This window comes from Lasioglossum baleicum, chromosome 9, assembly GCF_051020765.1.
Source record: "Lasioglossum baleicum chromosome 9, iyLasBale1, whole genome shotgun sequence".
Taxonomy (NCBI): domain Eukaryota; kingdom Metazoa; phylum Arthropoda; class Insecta; order Hymenoptera; family Halictidae; genus Lasioglossum; species Lasioglossum baleicum.
In genome coordinates, this window is record NC_134937.1 from 3,455,840 (window position 1) to 3,483,811 (window position 27,972).

A 27,972-nucleotide genomic window follows, 5' to 3' on the forward strand; every position below is an offset into this window, starting at 1 on the left:
CTATTTCACGATCTTATACCCACGAAAACCTTCTCTAGACTCTAACTGTTCCCGAACAGCTACGCTTAAATGCATTGGACCTTTATCGCCGTAAAGTTTATAAATCGACGCATGAAATGTATACACAAAAATCGTCACAAACGTATGGGATGACCTAATAATACATAGTATAATACATATGTATAATGTATTAGATATACATGTACAGGGTGAGGTACCTAAGCTCAACACCGAAAATATCTCCGTTTTGTTTTCAGTAATACAAGAAAACATTGTCAAATAAAAAAATTAAAACTGACATTCTACAACATCTCAGATTATCAGCGACTACTTGGAGATTGAATTCCTTACAACAGTGAGCTTATTGTATTTTAAATATGGTTTCTAAGATGTATGTCACTAATGAACGTGATTACTGCAATTGCTTGGCTTCCTGATTGTAAGGGCTTTTTTTGAAGTCTGATGTTATTTTGTATTTGCTTTTGTATAATTAACCTTCACGTTTGTTCTGATAACTATAACACGTTCAATACCAACGTCACATATGTTTCGATTATAGTCTGAAGTTTTATTATAGCCGTCGTTTATCATTGAGGGAATTTGTGATCTTTTTGTAATAAATTAACTAAACAACTGGAATAATGAAGACAAGTAAAAGAAATGAAATGTAATATGAGAAACTTAGATAAAAGATAATTACATTAATAAGCAAAGCAAGTTAAGTACGGCTTCGCGTTAATTACATGTTAATTACGTTCTCATCACATTTAGATTTCACAGTTCTATCTCTAACAACACCCTACACGTTCACTGGCAATCCCAGCATGTATTGTACATAGTCTAAGAATTCTGGTAATAATCATCAAGTAAATTGAGCGCATAGTTGCACTAATGATGCGCATGGATTAACACCGTATATATTTTCTGCTAATTACCATGAAAAGTTTGTTAGGCATGTTCCGACGAGGTGTTACAAAACTGATTTCGTTCCTTGTTCTACTTTCGACACTATCGCTTCTAACGTGTTGCAACATTTTGTTCGCATGTTTCACGTTTGTTGAAACTTTAGATAGCTGATTGGTGATTCAAGTCAGTTATGTATAGAAAGCTATTCCCGATTATAAAGAATACTATTCGGGTTCGATGATATGTGTATCAATGTTTATAAAACTACGAGTATTAGAGGTCTTATTGATCATTTATATATAAAATCTATTTTCTGATGTCCACGTGTTTTAAACAATCTATTGCCAAACATGAGTGTGAGAAATTGATGAAAACACTTTGAATTAATAACTAATTGTATGTATACAGTGTTTGAATAGGAGTTAAGAAATGAATGAAAGCAGAGTTGTGTTGAATTACAATTGAATTACTTCATGAGTGATAATTACAAAGTAATTCAATTACATTGTCTTCAATTATTTTGGAACTCAAAATTCAGTCGCTTCATTCAATTAAATTACAATATAATTTGAATTCCGGTCTCCCATTCAATTAAATTACAATGTATGTAATTCGTTTTTACAATTGAAATATAATTACAAAGTACAGTGTAATTATGAATTATACAATATAAAATGAATAACAGGTGGAAAAAGAGAAAGATTAGTATTAGAGATGAACATGGTATTATTCATAAATTCGATAGTGTGTGATCAGAAATAAACTTTTTTATTACTTTCGTCTCAGAAAAGAAATATAAATTATAGAAAGCCATAGGACGTAGGACAACATTACTACAACAAAGTCACACTATTTAATAGGAAATACCTAAAAAATGAACATTCTTCATGAGGCACTAATCACTTATGCAGTCATCTCAATTCTGAATGAAACTATATTGCTCAAACTGATAACACCAGTTCACTAACATAGAACCGACATTTTTTCAAACTTTCAATACAACTCAATACTAGCCAATTCACTTAACACTGTAACTTTGTATCGGATCATTTCTGACGCACGTTCCGCAGGAATTTGTGACGTTTCACAAATTTAAGTCGTGTTCGAAGAACTACCCTGACCTTTAATCCAATTAATTTTATCCAGTCTAACTTCTAAAAGATCTATTACACACAACAAGACTGCTGACTTTATATCTTAATGACAAAAATGGAACGATAACATTTGGAACAGCGAAACTGAAGAAACAATTTTCTATTTAGTTCTAGTTTGCTGCAGTACATGTAAAAAACTTCTATCTTGTATAAAATCCCGCAGAGAATTTGAACCATTTATAACGTTTGTCGATTCATTCCAAGGCAGAGATGTCAAAAATCTAAAAACTCATATGCATCGTCCGGTGCAAATGAGTTAACCCTTTGCACTCCGAATTATTTTTCAATTTTGTTGCCACTATTTTGAGTGTTCTAATTGAAATTTACTTTAAAGGACAGTTCCTTGACTGCTACTTATTTTAAACAATTTTAGCTCCGAAACTTCGTTGTAATTTATATTTGTGGAACTTATATTTGTTTTCAACTAAAAAATAAGACAATTAAATAAATAAAAGAAGAATCAAATACATATAAAAATCCGTTTTATTTACATTTTTCTTTCTCTAATGTCGAGTCACACTCGACAATAGCTCGATGAAGAGATAGCAACTAAAATCATGTTTGAGGACAGCATCAGAAAGAAATTCGACAGACCTCATAGAACAAAAATCCAAAAAGAAACTGGACAAAGCTATTCAAAAGAGCATGTACAACTACACAACCACAAAGAATCTCCCTTCTAGCGAACCCCGTTGCATCCCCATGCCCCAAGAATATCCCTGAAAACTAAAAATTCAGAATTCGAACAGTATCCTCATTAAATATCTCCCTCGGCGTGTAAGTCTAACAAACCCCGGAAGCTCGACATATTCTCGTTCCGGGGAATATTCGCCTCGTTCAATTCGAGTTTCGTTCCGTTCGACGAACCTTTTTCTCCAGAATTTCACTGCACAGAAGAGAGCGAGAGAGGGCAGGAGAGACCGATACGTTCGACGTAGCTGGGATAAGGATCACGATCGTTTGCCGAAGCCACGGGCCGATCTCGTGGACGTGTTCGCAACACTCGATGCACATGTTATGCACGGTCGGAATCGAATCGGCTCGGATCGACGGGAATCGAATCGAGTCGAGTCGAATCGAATCGAATCGAATCGAATCGGATCGAATCGGATCGAATCGAAGCGCGCGAACGCGGACAAATAGAAACGGAAGCACGGGGAAACCGGAAGACGGCGTGTCGGTAATCAGCGTGATTCCTCTACCTTCGGGATTCTCTGTGTCATCGGCACCGTGTTTCCGTATCGCGACCCGTCAGCATGCTCGAGAGAGCGCACGTGACACTGCGAGCGGCACGCGAGTTTGCCGCCGATCGTTTCCTGAAGAGTTGCTAGGCTCCAGATGGAGGTCTACCGAGACACTGACGACCACTCTCGCTACGAGGACATTCCCCGATTCTCAGGTGAACCGACCGCCGTGGAACAGACGGAGACTGAGACCGAGACGGAGACAGAGGCGACCACAGGAGAAAGAGAAAGAAAGGATCGGCCGTTCCCGATCTCTACCTTCTACTCTTTCTTGGCCAAGCCTTACTTCACTATCGCCGACCTCTCTTTCCCTCGCCGGTCCTCGATCGCGCCAACTTTTCACGATTTTCTCCTTTCTCCTTCCCGCTCTGTCAAACTTGCCGGAGAGAGAGTGAGAGGTTCCGTAAATGACTACCAGGACTGCCGCTCCACTTTGCTACGCGTGCACACGATAAATGACACACCTTCGGTATTTTTTTTTGTGGAGCTTTCGAAATTTGGGATTTTGCTCGGGGACCGTGGGCGGTTCGACAGATTTGGAATCTGTTGCGGGAGAAGAAAGTTCTCCCCATACTTTATGCAGCCAGTATATGTCGAACTTTGGGAATTCGAATCTTAATGGAAGAGCTGAAATTTTCGAGTTGTAGATACGGTGTAACCATCCATCCTGTATTTTCGGCAGAATTGTACAGAATTTCAATTTAATTACTCCAGGAATTATAATTACAATGTAATTGAATTACATTGAAATGACCATTTCGAGGTTAAGGTAAACTGTAAACGTTACAGTTATAGAGTGTTCGTTACAATAATTAACAAAATACCGCCTATTATAGAAATTCCTCGACATTACCTCATTAATTCGACGGACAAAGCAGACTGAAATGACCATTTTAAAGTTAAGGTAAACGTCCGTCGATATTGATCGAAAATATAGCTAAGCTTGGCAAAGTATGTCATCTTCTCATCGAGTTGGGAATTCCCCCGTCATTTTGCTTAGTCGCCTGATGTAAGGTGGGTTCATCTGATTACCATTTTTCTGAGTCGCTGAAACATCATTTAAAAGACTCGAGTTTCAAAGCAGATGACGATTTACAAACGTGGTTTTAATGAATTTATTAGGTCATGACTCGCATGTTTCTCTTACAACGATTTAGAAAAGATTGCAGAAAGTTATTGGCATAAGATTAACATCTTAAGGCATATTACCATTTCAATAATGAATTTTGCGGAAATTTTCTTGTGATAAAAATCAAATAAAAATATTACAAATTTCAGAGAAAATGGCGTGGTTATGGTGTAAGGTAGAAATATGAGACACCAAAGTTCCGGCATTCGATTTTTGACCTGTATCAAATACAATTGTAATAATTCGACTCCGGATTTTATGCATTTATGACAAAAATGAGTAGGTATAATTTAAAACAATGAAAAGATTTTACGCTTAAAAAAGAACAAACTTTACGCGTATTAATATATTATTTTCACTACATTAAAATGATTAGTGAAAATTATAAATTTATATTTAGCTACTGTATCTTGCAATTGATGCACAAACTTTTTATTTTGCATAAACGTCCGGAGTCTAGTAATAATACATTACTATATCGTTATAAAATACAGCATTATAACAATGCATTAGTATTATATAATACAACATAAAACAGTGGTGACAGTTTTGACAATGTTTGTACATCAAGTATTATGGCGACTATAAGACTCTTTCATAGTATTATATATATAAAATAATAATTTTGTATACCCATCATGCTATTATAATATAATAAACGCATTGTCTTTCAGTCGTAACAGTTTTGACGTGTAATTTTTAAAGATAATTTTAGTTTTGTTAGTTGGTGATTTTGAAAGAAACAAAAAAGTTCTGAAGATCTATAAAATTGTATTTCTTCTTCAAATCTATGACATTTCACATGAAGAGTCACAAACCGGAATTTTTCTGTGAAAGCTCTGAAAATGGGAGAAAGTCGTTTACGATGTCCTGTGTAGTTTATGACATTATGAAAATACGTATGTATTCACACTATTTAGCGAAAGTTTCGATGATGCAGTGGAACGATCGATTACACGAACTAGTCGAGCAACATTGTAATCGGGAAATCAGTGGTCAATGTTTTGGTGCATGCATAAGTGTATAGTAGAATAATGATCATGCTATAAATATTCATATTTTGAGAATTTAGGGAGCTATACTAGTTCAATCATATTATTTATATTTGTGATGATTAGACTCCGGATTTTATGCATTTATAACAAAAATGAGCAAGTGCAATTTCAAACAGTGAAAATATTAAAAGACTTTAAGAGTATGAATATACCTATTATTTTCACCATATTAAAATTATTAATGAAGATTATAAATTTGTATTTAGCTCCTGCACGTTGCAATGGATGCATAAACTTTTTATTTTGCATAAACATCCGGAGTCTTGAATAATAATCATCGCTGTGTATAAAAGAGAAGATGAGTAAACGAAATTGTGTTAAAATTCTATTAAAACCAAAACTAAATACAATATAGAGTACCATCTAAATATTGAAGACAATAATTCCTCCTGGAAAGACTTAGTGATGAAATATAATGAAAGTAAGAAAAATATTCCGACACTTTACAATTTTTGTAACACTAAAATTACATATTAATCCGTTTAAAATATTAATATATAATAATATATACATTATAATATAATAAATTCACAGTTCGTTGATGTAAGCGAGGTTTGATTATTTCAGTTTCTTTATTTTATTTAAAATTACTCAAACTTTTATTGTGAGTGAGTTTTTTATACAATTGTACATATTTTATTTAATGTTCAAATACGATTTTGCTAGAAAAAATGTTGACTTAAAATATATGCAGATAATTATAAGTTTCAAACAAGAATTTTGATACAAGAATAGTAGAGTACTTTTCGATTATCTATTATCCCAGTGCTTAACCATTTCCAGCCGAACGAAGCAAAAAGTCGACCAAGTTCGACTATTTCTGTCTCAGCGTGCACGTGTTCGCTATCGACCGACTACACTGTTTCGTGTGAAAATATTAGTTTTGGTTTTACTGGTGTGGGGACCACGAGGTGACTCAGTCGAACAATAAATCGAAACCTAGAGAGCAACTGCGCGGGTCTTGTTAATTGATTGCGCAACCAATTTCTCGATGGAATTAGACTTGGAGATTGCGAAAAAAGTCTACAACGACTCTTTCGCGTTTGTCACCTCGTGGGTGTGCTATAGAAGATTTGGACGGATTAAATTATTGTGCTGGGTCACAGCAACCAATTCGCGTCAATTGTCAGCCTGTCGATAGATTTCTGGCATATCCACCACGGAATGCGGAATAACGGATTCCGATGGTCAGCATCGTGTTGCAATATTGTTTATAATTAATGGTTGCGGGAGACAGCGACCTTTACCATTGCTTTCGCTTGCACCATCGTAATCCGATCTTCTTTTTGGCTCATCGCTCTCTTTGCAATGGGCTTTTCAGTTACCGAACAAATCGAAGAAAATTTTCCTCATTTCTAACATCTTTTAGAGTAGAATTTTCAATATTAAACACTCTACTCCACAGAGTTAGTTTTGTTTCAATTGTAAAATGGATTTTCAAATTTTTTTAAAAAAGTTGTCAGTATAATTTTTCAATTTTAAACACACTACTCCACAGAATTAAACAATCCCTTTCATTTTAACTTGATCACAGAATTAAAAGAATTCAAACACCCTTCCTTATCATGAAATTGATTTTCAAAATTCTCTAGAAAGGTGTACCATTTTTTTATATTAGAAACACTACCCTACATAATTAAGCAATATCTTTCATTTTATCTTAAACACACTCCTTCACAAAATTAAATTATTCTTATCATAAAACGGATTTTCAAATTTTTTGATAAAGTTGTCAGTATAATTTTTCAATTTTAAACACACTACTCCACAGAATTAAACAATCGCTTTCATTTTATCATGATCGCAGAATTAAAAGAATTCAAACACCCTTCCTAATTATGAAATTGATTTTCAAAATTTTCTGGGGCAGTAGTATCATTTTTCAAAACCCCTGTTTATTATAAAATGGAGTGACAGACTAAAGTTACTGATCTTGAAACTTTACAAATTTAATGGACTCTACAGAGTTTAAAAAATTTAACTTCACTTTTGTTTTAATGTGATCTTATAAAGGAACGCCCCCGGTTAAAAAGATATCTCGAAAGTTGATCAGCGATTTTCTTTCACGGTTATATTGCATTTTAAAATGGAAAGTGTGCCGTCTTGTACCTCATATGCGATTAATCAATTTCGGGTTGTCATTTTGTTTTATTAAAAAATTAAGACTCTACGGATCATTGGAATTTAAAGGTAAGGTGTTGTAAGACCTTTTTACACAAAGTAGGAGTTCGAAGATCGACAAGTTTGGGTATAATTTTGGGATCCCACAATTACGTTTTAAATTGGTGCTGTTCGATCGAAATTAAAGGTTTATCAAATCACTAGAATCTGAGATCCTAACACCCACGTTGGGAAAGGAGCCGAGTTTTTTACGAGATGTTCACATTCTTACCGCGAGATGACCTGGAATCTCATACATTCACTAGAATCAATCTCGTGGCATTACGAGGCGCGGCTAGAGTCGTAATGGAATGCACTTGGAAGGCTCTGGGCAAACATAAATCAACAATCTAATGTTTATATGTAACTTTCATACTAGCCATAATTAAACATGTAATTAATTAAAAATGAAAAAGTGTCGTCATTGCATTACTGTTGCCTCACCGATGTATGTACCTGACTATATGACCTAACCCAGACCATACACCTGTACATGATCCGAATTATATCGTGTTTGGTATCATTTTAATCAGAAAATGTCACAAATAGATTGGTGAAGGGCTGATAAAAAAATAAGTGATAATAAAGAAGTTTTTTATTGATATTACATTGAGAGGACGCGCGAATCTTTCAATTGTGCCGGCGACTGCGACTCTCGGCGTCTCTTTCTTTCCCATACGCTGTCCTTCCTTGTGCCCGAAACTTTCATCGTCCATTAAACACGTAAATATCATCGGAATGATATTATACTTGGTCTCATTTTCATTAAAAAAATGCCACGAATATGTTGGTGAAAGTTCCATAAAAAAATAATGAAAAATAAAGAAGTTTTGTCAATGGATTAGTTATGTGTACACTTGTCGGCGACCGAGACCACTCGAGCTCCGCTGTCCTTTTCTACGTTTGGCAAAAGTCAAAGAATAGTATCCATGGCAGATATCTGTCCCTGGGCAGACCTGTGTTGGCGACTTTTATCGAGAAGATCTGTATATTTGCATAAAAAATTACGATAGTTATACTAATAAGTAAATATTAATTATTTTTAGAAAAATTTTAAATGTAACCTTGTATCGTTAACTGTCCCCGGGCAGACCTGTGTTGGGGACTTGTATCGAGAAGATACTGTATATTTGCATAAAAAATGACGATAGTTATACTAATAAGTAAATATTAATTGTTTCTGGAAAACTTTTAAATGTAACCTTGTATCGTTACATATTGGTAATATTCAACTAAGGAAATGATATACACAAGGGTACAGTAAATGTTTCACTATACAGGGTGAGTCTCGTAAGGTGACGATCTCAAATAACATGTAAGTTATTTGTTGTACAAAAAAAATGTTCAAACAAATGTTGCATGGTTCCTAGGGGGACATACAGTGCTGCAATCAGATTTTTGTTACTTCGATTTTTTATCAAGATATAGAGGTCACCTTCAGTTTATTAAATAGAATGCCTAATATTTTTTATTGAACTCGGACGAAGCACAAAATTCTGCATAAACAAGTATTGGCCTTCATATATCGTAAATCTGTATGTCCCCCTAGGAGCCATGCAACATTTGTTTGAACATTTTTTTTTGTACAACAAGTAACTTACAAGTTAATTGAAATCGTCACGTTACGAGACTCACCCTGTATGTATACCAATATTTATTATAGCATAAACATTATTGTTTGCTGACAGTTGACCACTGTACAGTTAATTGCCACCTACAAGGTAAATAAATTTTCGTGGTCTCAACATATGTACATGAGACTGTTATTCTATCGAGTGCGATTTATTACTACATATCTTTTATTCATCTCTGATTTGCGGTATAATAGTTCATTGAATTTCAGACACGGCGCAGAATGAATTAAACATAGTGTATTACATAGGAAAGAAACTCGCCCTGCGTTTCTTCGCCCGATTTAATGCAAACTCTATCGAGTGGTAATAAGAACAAATTGAAATGTGTAACAAACATTCTAAAGAAGACTCTTTGGGTACTCATACATCGCAAGCCAATTTTAGGAAGGAAACCTCGATAGAACCTTCGTTCAAATTTTTGTTATTTATTTATATTATTATTTCAAAGGAACTTATTCAGATTTTTTTACATACAGCTTAATTGTTAAAAAGCCTATTGATAGAGACTTCCCATAGGAAAGGTGTTAATAATTACTAGACTGCGGATTTTTATGCATTTATGAAGAAATTGGTTGGGTGCAATATACAACAGTAAAAGATTTTAAAAATTTAAGAATATTGTAATGTTGTTTTTAATGCAATAAATTCATTCAGGGATGAAATCAATTTATAGTTTACTCCTTCTTTTCATAATTAATGTAGAACATTTTTATTTTGCATAAAAATCCGCAGTCTAATAATTACTTTTATTAACATTACACGTGTACATTTAAACCACCGAAATTTTCTAAATAATTGTAAGAAAGGAAGACAAATTCTGTATAATCGTAATATAGCTGTTAATCGAAGGGATAAATTATGATTTAAGATAAATTAAAAGAATTGAAGAACATCTATATGTAATTTTCAATATAGCAAAATGATTAAAGCGAGATAAAAGTTGCTATTCGCTTTCAGTGTCTTGCAAATCGATGAAGAACATATTTATTTCCCATAAAGATCCGCATTCCAGTAACGAATAATTCGAAAAGAATTGTTTTGTTGAATTTTTGTGGAAGCGTTGAGTACCTTATTCGTCGTACGAGTGTATTCAAATGCAGAACTGGATTCGGTGCAAGGCAAATCGGTTAGTGCCGGCAAAATAAACGATCCGGTTAATTGATTCGAAACCCTCGAACTGGTTTCACTTTCAAGAAATCAAGATCACAAGGACTCGCTTTCTTCGAGCGAATGCTCACTTACGTGGACACGCATTGCCGGCTCTGTTTCCCGGTAGAAGTTCAATTATGCGAGCGCAGCTCCATCATGAGCGTACTCATTGCGCGTTACAAGCGCGCGTGTTCTCAACTCTAAACTGCAAATTGCAAAACGACCGCAACAATTAACCGAACAGGACAACTGCAGGAGTAGTTACACTGTCGGGACTATTAGCCTGGCACTGTACATACCTGCGGACCAACTGACAACCATTCGCTTCGACGCCACTGAGATTCTTAACCTTGCTTTACTCGGGTCGAGAATATTTTAGGGGTCACCTGAACACGCGTCTCATTTTAAATTTGCATACTTTTTTAATGAACCATGGTTGAATGTACATACAGTGACTTCCATTAATTCAGCGCGTATCAGAAGTTTAGACACACCCAATTATTTTGGCAAAAATAATAATAATAACATTTTCTTATCGTACACTACTGTGCAAAAGAATGAAGCACCCAGTACAATTATAAAATATCATGGCAAATATATATATATATATATATATATATATATATATATATATACTATAATATCTTTACGTAGAAATAGTATTGTACAATAATTGATTTATTGCATTTAAAGTATTAGATAATCCGCAATAACATATATTCTCGGAACTATTCAATTAATCAGCGAAATCCTTTATCAAGGCTTAAGGTGGAGTGGCGTAAGTGCGCACTAGTTTTTGCAAAGTTGGACTTTCAACTGATGTATTTTCGTCTGGTATGTAAAAACTTAACGCTCTTGCTATCAAACCAGAGTTCGTTAGGATGGAAATAATGAATGTTGTGCGAAGTCTGGTAAAAACTAAGGTTTATTTAACTTTAAATGATTCTGGTCAAGTTTCTGTTGGTCGACGAGGTAGACAGAGTCTTAAAAAAATAGTGTCCGTACACGATATTTCTCCCTGCTCGGAACTGGCGATGGGAAAAGTATCGCGATTATGGTGGATAAAGACAGTGACCAGACAGAAAATGATTGAGATGGTAAAAAAATTATTTCACAGATTTTAAAATACATATTTCAAAGTTGCATAAAAATTGGTTTCATGAATTGTTAAAATCACAATTCAGCAGTCTTTATTATAACGAAGATCTGTTTTTACAAATTCAGTTCTACCCTCTCGATTGGAGGGAATTCGATAGCGTACGGTGGGTTTTCTCCTTCACTGACCCACACAGATCCGTTCTTGCCCTTCTGGATCAGTGAGACCATTGCTTTCGCTACATTCTCGGGTCTGGGAAAAAGAAAAAAATTATAAGTACACATTCACATCCGTTATGTCACAAGTACGTAAAAAGAAAGATCCTACAAGTAATCATCGCTTCCTTAACTTCGTGTTCGTGTCTGTCAGACATGGGAGACGAAATTATTTGTCAAAGAATGAATTTTTGAGTTGTGAAAAATTCTAGAATTTTTATTTCATCGCATTAATTACATTGAGGATGCCCTTTATTTTACGGGACCAAAAATGTTTATTAACACTTTAATTCTGTTATAAAAGTTCAATTTTAACAGTTATTTTATACTCGGCTAATAAAAGTTTTGAGGAACATTTATTCCTTAACAGATATTTTAAATTAAAGTATAAAAGTTTAAACTATTTTTAACACTTACTTAGCATTATTTAAGGGATTGAAAATGGGTTAAATATACATAGATGAGTAAGAAAGTCGTGAAATTATTTTATTCTACTCGTACGTACTGTTATGTACGTAGTGTACTACGTTCAGTGTTCAGCATTTGGTTTTGGAATTTAGAATCAGAAAGATATTTGCTCTTCGTCCCATTATACATATATGTAGTATTCACAACTTGTAAATATAAGTCTGAGCTCATCATAGAGTTGATTGAATCAGTATAACTGATTCATTATTTATTGTTCCTTGTGAACGCGGAATCGCGTCAACATATTCCAACTGGAACTTTTTTCATTTCCGAAAAAGTAAAAATTTTCTATTTATGCCTAGATACATATATGGAGTAAAAGTTTCAGTGGATTTATAACTGTTTTCTTAGAACAGCAAATTTAAAAGTCAAAAAATAACTGTTAAATGGTAATTGTCCAAGCAGTGGTTTTATGGAGCTTTTAAACCTTCTAATCAAATGTCGTGTAGTCGACTATGTCATAATCAAAATTTGTATTTAGGTCAGGCCTAAAAATGTCGACGTGACAGCCGACGAATTAAACTGATATTAAAAAAGACATTAACTCACCCCTGGGTGGGATGTGAATTGAAATCCTCCATCATCTTCTTTTTGTCAATAAAGTCGAATGCACGCGAATCCAAGTTATCGATGATTGGGGTTGTCGTGATACCAGGGCACATTACGAGAACACGGACACCGGTTTCCTCGTACCATAACTGCAACAATCAATTTTTAATGAAGATGGAAATGAATTCTAACAAGTGTTTTGTTAAATATGCTTTTAAATGAATTTACCGCAAGGCCACGACTGAATGCAAGCACTTGGTGCTTGCTGGAACTGTAAGCTGGCAAATAGCGGGTGATGCAGAAGCCTGCGACAGACGAAATGTTTACGATAACACCACCCTTGCCACCATTGTCTTTGCGCATCAGCTCCATGGCGAGGAGAGATCCTTGGATCACGCCACCCTGAAATCCAAATTGAATGATCGTATGATTCCTTTCAGTGGAAACTTTCAATGGAAATTACCTTCGTTGATAGCTAATGCAATTCGTTCTACAGAAGTGCAGAAGTATAATGGATGCTAAAGGTAGGGGCAACTACCATCGTTTAGTCTTAATTATACAGGGTTTCATGAAAATCACCGACACAGGTTTCACCGACAATATTTCACTGATTCTAGGTTTGACCGACAATAACTTTGGCCGACAACGACCTTGACCGTCGACGAATTTAACCGACAACGATTTCAGTCGACCACAGTATTATCTGATAGTAATATCGTTTGTAAAGACGGTGTTGACGTTTTATTCTTTAACTATTGTGCACTGACACTTTTACTTTTGTATAAAAATATACAGTAATGTCCGACTGTAAGTCATTTCTCGGTTCTGTGTTGTGGCCTAGATCAAAAAAGGACACTACTTTTTCATGGCTTCAAAGACCACGTCGAACGTAGTTTCCACACCGATATACCCTCCCTCCCGGTATCCGATTACGCGGCGTGTTCACACTGCTCGGCAGCAGAGGCAGCTAGAGCTTCTCGGCCCCTCGCGGGGTATGCTCCCCAGTGGAATGGACAGCGTAGAGACATAGTCATGTTTTCAGCCGGTCTTACAGTCGGACATTACTGTAATTATTACACTGTTAGAAGTTAGATGAAGTCGGTTGACGTTGTTGCCAAATGATGTTAATATCGGATAATACTGTCGTCGACTAATGTCGTTACCTTTCAAAAACGTTGTCGGGCAAAGTTATTAAATCGTCGGTGAAACCTGTGTCGGTGATTTGGATGGGACCCAATTATAAGTACTACAGTTCAACTATTTTCTTAAAGTCATTCAAATGTTATCTTAATGACAATCTCAAACACCATAGTGATGTTTTGTCTACTTTGTGCAATTTGGTAAAAAATTTAATAAAATTGTTTTTCTAGATAGATAGCTTTAAAATACGTAGTATGTAAGTCAATAAAACTGGATTTTATTTCACTCACCATGTTCACGTCAACGGTCAACTTCCAGTTTTTGTCATTTGCTACACCGGCGTTGTTGATAACAATGTCGATACCGCCCATGGCGTTTGCAGCCTTCTTGAAAGTCTCTGTAATATAAACGATTTCTTGTTTACGCTCACGCTCTTGTGATCCTATTATTGAATGGTAAATGTTTCAAAATGCGTATATAAGTGGATAATCACATACGTAATTTTTTAACTAGACAGCGGGTCTTTATCTATATAAATAAAAATCGAATGCTGTTTGTTGATAAGCGCATCACTTGAGAACGGTTAGACCGATTTGGCTATTTTTTTTTAAATGTTCGTAATAGTCCGAATAAAGTTATGGGATAAGAAAAGTTGGAAAAGTAGCCCGGAGAAATGGAAAATTCGGGAAAAACTAAAAGTGCTTTTTGAATCATATTTCAATACAACAAAAAAACGAACGTCGCAGCTTTTAATCAATATTTCAATGGAAACTTACATTATCGACGTCTGTTTGTATTATCGACATTATCAACATCCGCCAGTTAATTAATTGCGAGACTGAGAAAGAGGGAGAGAGAGCGGGAGAAACAGAGACAGGAAGTAAGAGGGAGAAAGAGGGAGATGGACAGGGAAAGAGAGAGAGAGGGAGTGACATGGGAGGAGAGACGGAGAGAGTGTGGGAGAGAGAGGGAGTGAGGGGGAGGGGGAGAGACACAAAGGATATGAATAAAAAAATTGAGAAATCGCTTACATAGAGGAAATAAATTGAAGAAGGTACCTTCGAATTGTTTAACATTTGTCACGTCACACGGGAAGAACAGTGCCTTTCCTTTTCCAAATTCTTTTTCCAAATTAGCTACAGTTGTGGTACCGGCAGATGTGGGCAAATCGAGGAGGGAAACAATCTGAAAAAATTAAGTATACTTTTGAAACACAAAAATGCTAAACAATTGAACGGAACGAAAAACAGTACATCCGTGCTCGTAACTTCTTTCATCTTGTTTCGAAAATTTCTGTTACACGCCAATAAAATAATCAACTGCACTCGTTTATACAATTGTAATTTGTCTAACTTATCAGTAGTTTACTATTTGGTAAATTCTTACTGTCTAATTGCCACTTAACAGTAATCTCATTTCTAATTTATAGCTTTGACGCGAAAGAAAATGTCACCCCGTTTATTGATTAAATAAATAATTTGGATTTCAATCCACTATCCCAGATTGTCGATTTAATAGTTGTAAAGATGTGCGAAAATATTACCTTAGCTCCATTTTTCAGCATGTGCTTTACGTAACTAAGGCCAATACCTCTGGCTGCTCCGGTGACCAAAATATTCATGTTTTCAATGTTGTCCATGGTCTGAAATAGATTAAAAGAGTTAGGAATGAAATAATAAAATTACAGGATACGATTCACATAATCATATTTTACATAACTTTTGTAGACCTCGAGTGATCCATTCATCACAAAATTGGTTCTCCGGCTCTTGAATTATTAAATTAAATCACATTACAATTCAAACCGAACGCTGCTGAATTAAAGGAGAATTATTCACATTTAATAAAAAGTGCTGAATTTTGGAAAAGTTACTGAATTCTTAATCGTTTTCTTCAATTTTCATTTTTATCCGTTCCGAAAATGTCTCGATCATTCCCGAGGTGTTTTAAAATAAAAAGTTAAATATTTCTGGAAACAATATTCCGATGAAGAAATTAATTTAGACACAGAATAAAACAAAATTATAGTCACCGTTTAGTGGAGTTGCTCTGGCGGCAGTCTGCGGATGGTCACAGTACGAGGCAAGATTGATAAATGAATCGCTTCACGATCGCGCTATCTAAATATGTCTCCGTGTGTGTGTGCGTGTGTGTAGATGCACGATAACGATCCACTTTTTTTTGTTTTGTAAGTGAGAGAAATGAAATATGATAATTTGGTAAATTAATCTAATATTTCCTCTGACTTTTATTGAAATATACAGTGGCACACGAGATAGTATTCGAACGCCCTCTAAATAACAGTAACTTTTTAAAAATTCGACTAAACAACTTCACTTTTTTTTAGCAGCCAGAAGCATTGATTTAATAAATAACGTGCAGAACGGATTTTGAAAAATCTGAAAATGGTAAGAATTACATGAGAAAAAATGGAAAAGGATCTTTTTAATACTTTTTTATTTCAGCACAAAATGAAAATTTAAAATTTAGATCGATAGTTACGATGTCTGAATTGTATGTGTACTTATTTTAAAAGTCATATAATTAAAATATTGTATTATTAAGTTTATTTTCAATTTTCGTTAAATGAAACAGAAAGTACGTAAAAGGTCTTTTTAAAATTACATGTTCTTTTTTAAAAAAAACACGTTAGACTTATCACTCCGATAGTATAATTATATCTGTAGGGCTCGTGTTACGCAAGAAAGCGAGAGATAATAAATATTTACTTACAAATTCTTTTACATATACCGTGAACAAAATTAAACTTCTTTCGTGTTCAACGATTACTGTTGAGTGATTTTTATAAAATTTGCTACTCTAAAACCAAATCCGATAGTAAAATTGTATTCTCACGCTACGTTTTTGAAAACCCTTGATTTTTGTAAAAATGCATGATTTTGATAAAAAATGAAGTGTTACGCAAAACCTAAACATGCGAGACAGTTCAGGTTTGTGTTAAAAGATAGAGGGTACTCTCCTTTATTATACAGGGTGTCTCACCTGATTTTGACATCTTGATTTTCTCGCTATTGTTACTCGTAGCAAAAAATTTTGCAGCATAGGCTTGAATGGTATCGAGTGGAGCATATTTTGATGTTATTAGTTTTTTCGTGAGTGGACGCGTAAAGGTCATATAAAGGTTAACTTTTTTTTAAATGGAATAAGGTATTTTTGAATACATCAATCGATGCAGCTGGACATTCGTTATAAGAAAGTACTAACCTATGTATGTCGAAAAGTTAGTAGTTCAGGAGATATTTCAGTTTAAAAAACTCTAAAATACCATTACTGTCGTATTTTAGAATTTTTTAAATTGAAATATCTCCTGAACTACTAACTTTTCGACATACATAGGTTAGTACTTTCTTATAACGAATGTCCAGCTGCATCGATTGATGTATTCAAAAATACCTCATTCCATTTAAAATAAACTAATTCTTCTAGCCTTACAGAGAAATTGAAGTCGTTTGGTCCATTCATATAAAAGTTATTCTGATTTAAAGTGTGTGGAATCAGTTGTGCTTCTTATTGTATATGAAGTTCTAAAAATAAAATATAATTAATATATAATATATTAACTTACTTGATGTATTATATCAATTAATATGAACAGAAAACGTATAAAACTGAAAATAATATCGGAATCACTGTACTGCTCAGGCTGATGGTTCTGCTCTGACTGACAATAATTCTGTTTCAATCCACAATTTGCGTCGACAAAACAAAACATTTGAAAAGAAAATCCCAAAAGATTTGAAGATTGATGCGCGTAAACAATTACAATGTAACTTATGCACTGTCGAAAAGAATTCGTCAAACTCTACGCAGTCAAAATATCGGAGATGAAAGACTGACTTATTTACTGCAAAATATAAAGTAATATTAAATAAAAATATAATATAAATATTCAATACAGTTCTGTCAGACTTTCAGAGGCTGCATACTTCACGAATTCAGCGCGTAGCGCGTGTCCGAGCGCCGACAAGATAACGCGACGCGGATGTCTTCAGACAATAATATCTTGAAAAAGGACTCGAAGGAGGAAATAATTTTTGTCACATTACATAAAGGAAGGTTCACTGAAAAGATCCTTACTTGTTAAAAACTGGAATCTCCTGGGACTTGAAAGATCGCACATGTCAAAGATACAAATTTTCAACGATAATTTTCATTTTGTTCAGTATTTTTTTAAAATATGTTATATATCATAATTGTTAATGAAAAGTATGATTTCTTATCAATAAAGTGTGCATTTTGATGTAGAAAAAAATTCAGATCAAGAAGTTGATCACAGTTATCAGGACGCTTTAAGAATGAACAGCCAAATTATGTAGGGAAAATCGATATTCTTAAACTGTCTAACTTGATGCGTGTATCACAACTACAACTGCTATTGTATTTGATTAATTTTATCATTTTCGTGGTCCGTGGGCATTTAGAAATCGATATCAATTGAAAAAATATCAAAATGAGAAAGTTGATTTTTTTGCAAAATGTCGCGTACTTCTTCAATCGAGCACACTGTGCGACGGTGCGTCAGAGTGGGGGGTCGAGTCGGCTGAGCGAGCGGAGGGGAAAAACCCACGACCCATAATTCTGGCATCACTGCTCCTGAGTCCGCGTACGGCAGAGTTGGGCGTTATTCGATTGAAATTTCATTCGAATAACCAGCGAATAAAAATTACGAATAAATTTTTATTCGCTGGGTTATTCGACTAAATTTTTATTCGACTAAATTTTTATTCGAATGAATTTTTAGTCGAATAACCCAGCGAATAAAAATTTATTCGTAAAAACCCAGCGAATAAAAATTTATTCGAACAACCCAGCGAATAAAGATTTATTCAAATAAGCCAGCGAATAAAAATTTATTCGAATAGCATAGCTCAGCGATTAATGGTGTCGAATGACATCGCGTCACCGACATCGCACGCGGCACGCGGCACTCGGCTCGGCAGTCGGCACCAGCGACGTGTATGTGTATCGTGGCAACAAAGTATTGTAAAGATAACGAAGGTCCCAGTCCCGGACCTAGGGTCGGTCACCACTACTAACCTAACCACTAACCACTACTATTTAGGCGTCAAGCGTTATTTGGAATAATTTACTACTGAATAATTGTTTACCGAATGAAATCATTATTATATTCACGAATAAATCCTCATATTTTATTTATTATTCGAAATAAAATGTGCTCAAAATCTTGGGACGGTTGCCATTAGGCAAATCTAGGCAGTTGCTTAGTTAAAATTAATTACAATATGTCGCAGTAAATCGAAAATAACTCAATAAAAAAAACATAAAAATGTAAGGAATATCGAAATTGCGAATGTCGAGAGCGGACAGCGTGCGGCTCGACAGCGCGACGCGTACCCTTCAGGTAAAAACCCAGTGCACATTTGGGGGTGCAGGTAGAAAACACGCTGGCAACAAGGTGTCCTTAAGACTAGAGTTTACCTGAGCGGTCACTCTTCCAGTGACGCTCGGAGTGTCGAGAACTGAAAGAATCCTTTAATAAATCGCACCTTTGCGGACGGCTTCACCGTCGATCATTGTATCATTTACCGCCCACACCTTTTAAAATAGTCTAGTTAGTAGGCTATTATCTTACAAAAAACAAAGTTATCGCAATTGAAAAAAAATTTTTTTTTTAATAATTAGAAATAATTTTTTTTTATATACCAATCGATTCGTCTTTGCATTTTATTTCAAAAAGTATTAAGGTACTTTACTCGAAAATTGCATAGTTTAAGAGTTATGACTTTTTTCCCGAATTACCATATACTCGACACACTGTGTGCTTGTGTGAAAAAGAATCACTGTTATTTAGTTATATCAGTTATATCAATCGTCAACATCAATCCATAGCTCCCCCGACGGCACAGTCTGCCCGAGCCCACCGCCGGACCCAGCTAGCCGAGCCCCAGCCCGACACGTTACGGGCTAACGCAATGCTTGGCTCAGCGTTGAGACCAAATCAGGACGATTTAGCCTGGCCCCTGTGCACAAAAGGGCGCGATTTTCACCTGCCGGGGGCTCGAGCCCAGAGCCTGACGGCCGGGCTGGGATTCAGCCTGTTTTTGAGAGGGCAGCACGGTATCACACTAATGTGGCCAATCAGTGCTTCGATTGGGCCCAACTTTTCTCGCGCATGCGCGACACAGGGCGGGTTGCATCAATGTGGCAGTACTTTGCAAATGCGTAGCAGTCTCCCTTGTTACCGACAAAAGTATAATAAGTTAATAAATAAGACCTTTGAGGGCGATTGCTGCCTAGATTGACCTTTATCTGGCGTTTTTGACTACTGAAAAACCCGTGTTTGTATTATCACGCAATGAGAACGCGAATCCCGCACCCTTGCAATCTTGCAAATCGGCTGAATCCTAGCCCGGCCGGCAGGACCTGGGCTTAGAGCCCTCGGCAGGTGAAAATCGCGCCCTTTTGTGCACAGGTGCCAGGCTGTAACCGAGCCGGTGTGCCGTCGGGGTCGTCTCGGCCTCAGCCTCGAGGTGTCGGGTGTCGATTGTCGATTGTCGCCGGCGCCGCGCCGGCTGCGCGCTGCGCATATTCTCCGGCCTTTATTCTTATTCGCTGCCGTCATTTAGAATAACGAATAACGAATAAAAGACCCGGGATTCATTCGTGACTAACGAATAACGAATAAAGCGTTATTCGTTAGCTACGAATAATTTCCAGCGAATAAAATCGTTATTCGTTATTCTCGAATAAATCCTGGGATTTATTCGTTATTCTTTATTCGTTAGTCGAAATAAATTTTGCCCAACACTGGCGTACGGCGTGGACTGGCGTAGAGCATGCTACCGACTCGGTACCAGGGTTACCATATTTTGCGGGAACCAGTCTCCTTACTCCTTACCGCTGCGCCCCTCGCCAAGATGCGCCGCGGTACCCGCCCCACTTTTTCCACTGACACTGACGCGTACCGCTAACTTAGCTTGCTCCACGCGGTACGCGTCAGTGTTAGTAGGAAGAGTGGGGCGGGCTCCGCGGCGCATCTGGGCGAGGGGCGCAGCGGTAAGGGAACTGGTTCCCGCAAAATATGGCAGCCCAGCTCGGTACGCGGCAGCGGTAGTGATAAGAGTGGGGGAAGCGGAAGACAGGTTTACGGAGCATCTTGGCGAGGGACGGGAACGTAAGGGGACTGGCGGCCGGCGTATATGATAACCCTGGTCCCCACACGCCACACGATATTTCTCCTTGCTCGGAACTGGCGATGGGAAAAGTATCGCGATTATGGTGGATAAAGACAGTGACCAGACAGAAAATGATTGAGATGGTAAAAAAATTATTTCACAAAAGATTTTAAGATACATATCTCAAAATTTCCTAAAAATTGGTTTCATGAATTGTTAAAATCACAATTCCGCAGTCTTTATTATAACGAAGATCTGTTTTTACAAATTCAGTTCTACCCTCTCGATTGGAGGGAATTCGATAGCATACGGTGGGTTTTCTCCTTCACTGACCCACACAGATCCGTTCTTGCCCTTCTGGATCAGTGAGACCATTGCTTTCGTTACATTCTCGGGTCTGGGAAAAAGAACAAAAATTATAAGTACACATTCACATCCGTTATGTCACAAGTACGTAAAACGAAAGATCCTACAAGTAATCATCGCTTCCTTAACTTCGTGTTCGTGTCTGTCAGACATGGGAGACGAAATTATTTGTCAAAGAATGAATTTTTGAGTTGTGAAAAATTCTTGAATTTTTATTTCATCGCATTAATTACATTGAGGACGCCCTTTATTTTACGGGACCAAAAATGTTTATTAACACTTTAATTCTGTTATAAAAGTTCAATTTTAACAGTTATTTTATACATGGTTAATAAAAGTTTTGAAGCAACATTTATTTCTCAACAGATATTTTAAATTAAAGTATAAAAGTTTAAACTATTTGTAACACTTACTTGCATTATTAGATGAGTAAGCAAGTCGTGATATTATTTTATTCTACTCTTACGTAGTCTTATGTACGTAGTATACTGTTCAGCATTTGGTTTTAGAATTTAGAATCATAAAGATATTTGCTTTTCGTCACATTATATAGTATTCACAACTTATAAATGTAAGTCTGAGCTCATCATAGAGTTGATTTAATCAATACTACTGATTCATTATTTATTGTTCCTTGTGAACGCGGAATCGTCAACATATTCCATCTCACTTGCAAATGTTTATACACAACTAGAGAGAACTCTAGAGAATAGTATAGAATGATTCAAGGTTTCAGCCTCAGACCCATGTAATACTAAACGGTAAAAAGTACTTTAACAGTTTCAAAGCAGAATAACTGTTACTGTCCAACTGAAACTTTTTCTCATTTCCGAAACTGTTTTCTTAGAACAGCAAATTTAAATGTATAAAAAATTACTGCTAAATGGTAATTGTCCAAGCAGTGGTTTTATGGAACTTTTAAAACTTCTAATCAAATTTCGTGTAGTCGAATATGTCATAATCAAAATTTGTATTTAGGTCTCGTCAAAAAATATCAACGGAACAGCAGACGGATTAAACACTGATTAAAATGACATTAACTCACCCCTGGGTGGGCATTGCACTCAAACTCTCCATCATCTTCTTTTTGTCGACAAAGTCGAACACAAGCGACTCCAAATTATCCAACAATTGTGTTGTCGTGACACCAGGACACATTACGAGAACGCGGACACCGGTTTCCTCGTACCATCCCTGAAACAATCAGATTTTAATGAAGATCGAAATGAATTCTAACACGTGTTTTGTTAAATATGCTTTTTAATTAATTTACCCCAAGACAACGACTGAATGCAAGCACTTGGTGCTTGCTGGAACAGTAAACTGGAAAATTGCGGGTGATTGAGAATCCTACGATAGACGAAATGTTTACGAGAATACCACCCTTGCCACCTTTGTCTTTGCGCATCAGCTCCATGGCGAGGAGAGATCCTTGGATCACACCACCCTGAAATCCAAATTGAATGATCTTACGATTTGTTTCAGTGGAAACTTTCAATGGAAATTGCCTTCGTTAATAGCTAATGCAATTCATTCGATGGAAGTGAAAAAGTATAATGGACGCTAAAGGTAGGATGAGTAACTACCCTCGTGTAGTGTTAATTATAAGGGGTCTCATAAAAATCACCAACACAGGTTTCACCGATACAGTTTTCAGCGACAATATTTCGCCGATTCTAGATTTGACGGACAATAATTTTGACCGACAACGATTTTAGTCGACGACGGTATTATCTCATAGTAATATTGTTTGTAAAGACCGTGCTGACATTTTATTCTTTAACTATTGTGCACTGACACTTTTACTTTTGTATAAAAATATACAGTAATGTCCGACTGTAAGTCATTTCTCGGTTCTGTGTTGTGACCTAGATCAAAACTTTTTTTTTTGTGGCTTCAAAGACCGCTTCGAACCTAGTTTCCACCGATATAGCCTCCATCCCGGTATCCGTTTACGCGGAGTGTTTACTTTACACTGCTCGGCAGCAGAGGCAGCTAGAGCTTCTCGGCCCCTCGCGGGGTATGCCCCCCAGTGGATTGGGCAGCGTAGGGGCATACAGTTGTTTTCAAGTTAGATGTTATTAAATTATTGAAGTTATTAAATTGTCGGTGAAAAATTGACGGTGGTGAAACCTGTGTTTCAATTATAAGTGCTACAGTTCACCTATTTTCTAAAAGTCATTCAAATGCTATCTTACTGACAATATCAAACTCCATTGTGATGTTTTGTCTACTTTGTGCAATTTGATGAAAAGTTTAATGAAATTGTCTTCCTAGATATATAGCTTTAAAATACGTAGTACTCCTAGTAGTGAGTCAATAAAACTGGATTTTATTTCACTCACGATGTTCAGGTCAACGGTCAACTTCCAGTTGCTGTCATTTACTGCACCGGCGTTGTTGATAACAATGTCGATACCGCCCATGGCGTTCGCAGCCTTCGTGAAAGTCTCTGTAATAGAAACGATTTTTTGTTTACGCTCACTCTCTCTCGTGATCCTATTATTAAATGGTAAATGTTTCAAGATGTGTATGTAAGTGGATAATCGCATGCGTAATTTTATAACAAGACAGCGGATCTTTATGCAAAATAAAAATGTTCTGTATCGATTGTGGGGAGCAGGAATAAAATAAAAATTGATTTGTTACGTCCCGGAGTCTGACTTTCGCGAAACTTTCGTTCCGCGATCCATTCCCCTTACTAGACGCTCAAATGCGATACAACCTTTTGTCCACGCGGCACGTTACGTCCGAAGTCTGACTGGGAACCACGACTTTCGCGAACATGCGTATTCTACTTAACGCTTACAGTAGATTCGCCCAAAGCGGCGGACGAGAGCAGAGATAACTGAGACGGCGCGAATCTTCGCAGGGAAATATTTAGCGACTTATCGGACAGTCGAGTATGGCGATCGGTGAATACAGGCAGGCTTCGTTTATGCAAACTGCTTTCGTTGCTCGTTGACGGCTGCAGTCGAATCAGGCTGGATCGTCGTAGGGAGGACGATGATCCTCACTCGTCCTGGGAAGATCACGTCGTCGGTGATCCTCGGTTGACGGGAGATACCCCGCTGTTGTTCTCCGTCTCGCGTTCGTTGACGCGCACGAGCTTTCGTAATTGATAGCGACGAACGCGAATTGAATAGGAGAGTATCGCAAGCGCGATGATGTAGGGACAAGAACTAAGCGAGACTCACTTATTAAATTAATAGCTGGGAATATATTTGTAACGTATGAAATGGAATTACAATGAATTAGAAGCGCGTGATATAGCAGACCTGACAGATTTCATCCCTTAATGACTATGTTATATTGAAAAGAATAATGTAATATCCTTAAATCTTTCTATTCTTTTACTGTGATATATTTCACGGTAACTTTATGGTATATCAACATGCTAATGTATCGTGTTTGTGTAATGGCATTGAAAGAAATCAAGAAATATTCACAGTCAGGGCCAACAATAAGTGCACACTTAGTGGAAAGAGGTAAACGTGAAAATTAGTGGCATTAATATGACCGTTTTATTTATTATACATATATCCTTATAGTGTTGTTGATTATTTAGTGAACAATTGAAGTTCATATTTATATCTTTATCTAAACACGCCGTGCCATAACAAAAATGTCAGATATTTATCAGAAGACAAAAATAAGTGGACACTTAGTTATAATGTTATTGTGAGGTAAGAAATGAGCGAAACCCTTGATATAGAAATCTCATCCAAACAAGCACTGTGATTTCCCATATTTCTCACCTAATTCATTCTAGCCAAAACATAATTTTACTAAAGCACACTCCCATTCCGACGACCAAAACGCACCACCCACTCACCAATTTCAATTCATTTTGTCGCCTCATACAGTTTACAGCCAACCAATAGAAAAGGAACCGAGCCGACGTAATATTTGACACGATACAGAAACTTAGATCTCAGAAACATCTCGAAACGTTCACAACTAGCTAACACATTATCATCTCGACCGAAAACTCAAACGTAACTTTTAAAACTTTTTTAACTTTTAAAATATATCTAAAATGTTGTTATCCATAATTCAAACATATTTCAACTAAGCGTTGTTACTCTGTAACCTCGACAAAGCCACAAATGAGAGAGAGAGAGAGAGAGAGTTTTTAAACATTTAAACATTTCGAGAAAAATTATTTTTCGACAGAAAATAAAGAACGTTTTGATTTTTTGAATATTAAAATGTATTTTTGATTTTATAAAATTATCCGATTTTATAATATTCCGACTTTTCGGGCCAAAATCCCCCCTGTAGGCCGCAAGAAACACGTTTTATCAATTTAATTTTAAGAAATCGGTGACGTGTTTGACATGCTTGGGTTACAGTCGGAATATGAAAAAATTCATTTAAATATGAACTTTTGAAAATATGAACAAAGTCATTTGAAAACAGTAATACATAGGTACTACCAGAAGGCGGCAATAATAAATTTTTGACGCAGATTGTATGTCATGATATTTTTACCTCCAGAAAAATTGTCTAATCTTTCTTATCATATCTATGTAAATTGTAAGTTTAAATAATGTGTCTAAACTGTCTAAAGTATGGATTTAATCTATTTTGATAAAAATAAGTAATTAAGCTTAAAATCCTAATTCCTTTTTTACCAAAAATAGGACCTCAGAAATTGCATGTATATGAATTTAAAAAATTGAAGAAGGTACCTTCGAATTGTTTAACATTTGTCACGTCACACGGGAAGAACAGTGCCTTTCCTTTTCCAAATTCTTTTTCCAAATTAGCTACGGTTGTGGTACCGGCAGATGTGGGCAAATCGAGGAGGGAAACAATCTGAAAGAATTGAGAATACTTTTGATTCACAAAAACGCTGAACAATTGAACGGAACGAAAAACTGTACATCCATGCTCATAACTTCTTTCAACTTGTTTCGAAAATTTCTGTTGCACACCAATAAGATAATCAACTGCACTCGTTTACATAATTGTAATTTGTCTAACTCATCAGTAGTTTACTATTTGATAAATTCTTACTGTCTAATTGCCATTTAATAGTAATCCCATTTCTAATTTATAGCTTTGCACGCGAAAGATAATGTCACCCCGTTTATTGATCAAATAAATAATTTGGATTTCAATCCACTATTCCAGATTGTCGATTTAATAGTTGTAAAGATGTGCGAAAATATTACCTTAGCTCCATTTTTCAGCATGTGCTGTACGTAAGTAAGGCCAATACCTCTGGCTGCTCCGGTGACCAAAATATTCATGTTTTTAATGTTGTCCATGGTCTGAAATAGATTAAAAGAATTAGGAATGAAATAATAAAATTACAGGATACGATTCACATCATCATATTTTACGTAACTTTTGTTGATCACCTCGAGTGATCTATTCATCACAAAATTGGTTCTTCGGCTCTTGAATTATTAAATTAAATCACATTACAATTGAAACCGAACGCTATTGACTTAAAGGAGAATTATTCACATTTAATAAGAAGAGCTGAATTTTGGAAAAGTTACTGAATTCTTAATCGTTTTCTTCAATTTTCTTTCAATTTTCGTTTTCTTTAAATTTTATAAGAAGTTTGATCTAAATAAGATCTACTAAGGCAAGGTATCAAAATTACTTGTTTTGCGATCTGTTATAATCATTATACACTTTTAGTACATCTTATTTTCTAAAATTTCGTGTGACTTTTATTGAAATATACAGTGGCTCACGAGAAAGTATTCGAACGTCCTCTAAGTCAGAATAACTTTTTAAAAATTCGACCAAACAACTTCACTTTTTGTAGCAATTAGAAGCATTGATTTAGTAAATGACGTGCAAAAAGGATTTTAAAAAATTTGAAAATGGTAAAAATTCATGAAAAAAAATAGAAATGGAACTTTTCAATACTTTTTTATTTCAGCTCAAAATGAAAATTTAAAATTTAGATCTATGTTTACGATGTCTGAATTGTATGTGTACTTATTTTAAAAGTCATATAATTAAAATATTGTATTATTAAGTTTATTTTCAATTTTCGTTAAATGAAACAGAAAATACATAAAATGTCTTCTTAAAATTACTTATTCTTTTCAAAACAACAAGTTAGACTTATCACTCCAATAGTATAATTGTATCTGCAGTGCTCGTGTTACGCAAGAAAGCCAAAGGTACGAAACGATAATAAATGTTTACTTACAAATTTTTTTTGTGTGCAGCTTGTGTGCAGTGGATAGGTGGATATGAAAGAATGAAACCACAGTGTACTCTGTAATAACGGCTTTTTAAAACGGATTGCTTAAATGTAACGCGACTGATTCTTGCGAGGACAACGTTTGAACTGAACGCATACAGAAAACACGGTAGCTCAGGGTTTAGACCAGGCTTGCCATATTCCGCGCGGTACCAGGCCCCACCTCGCCACGCTACTACGCTGAGCCCGCCCCACTCTTCCCACTAACACTGACGCGTACCGTTAACTTAGCTTGCTCCACGCGGTACGCGTCAGTGTAGTGGGAAGAGTGGGGCTAGCTGAGCGTAGTGGCGTGGCGAGGGGCGCAGCGGTAAG

The 27,972-nt window shown here is 36.0% G+C and overlaps 2 protein-coding genes across 3 annotated transcripts in view; both read right to left on the reverse strand.

The window, feature by feature from the left end:
* Positions 1-3,430, reverse strand: part of LOC143212121 (uncharacterized) — a 278,017-nt gene extending 274,587 nt beyond the window's left edge. The window contains exon 1 of one of the 2 annotated variants that reach the window (XM_076430534.1): positions 2,928-3,430. The gene's annotated coding sequence lies outside the window, so the exon portion shown is untranslated. The remainder of the gene's footprint in view (positions 1-2,927) is intronic. The other variant, XM_076430533.1, reaches the window with a different exon arrangement.
* Positions 3,431-11,324: 7,894 nt separating this feature from the next.
* On the reverse strand, positions 11,325-27,796 carry LOC143211730 (uncharacterized). Its single transcript, XM_076429655.1, has 16 exons — positions 27,604-27,796; positions 26,603-26,701; positions 26,117-26,243; positions 24,369-24,531; positions 23,768-23,921; positions 22,696-22,869; positions 22,468-22,616; positions 21,322-21,453; positions 15,932-16,002; positions 15,618-15,667; positions 15,443-15,541; positions 14,958-15,084; positions 14,190-14,296; positions 12,988-13,161; positions 12,760-12,908; positions 11,325-11,779 (listed from the first exon to the last, which is right to left on the reverse strand). The coding sequence occupies exons 2-16, from the start codon at positions 26,696-26,698 to the stop codon at positions 11,644-11,646; spliced, it is 1,908 nt and encodes a 635-aa protein (XP_076285770.1). The 5' UTR covers positions 26,699-26,701; positions 27,604-27,796; the 3' UTR covers positions 11,325-11,643.
* Positions 27,797-27,972: the final 176 nt, after the last annotated feature.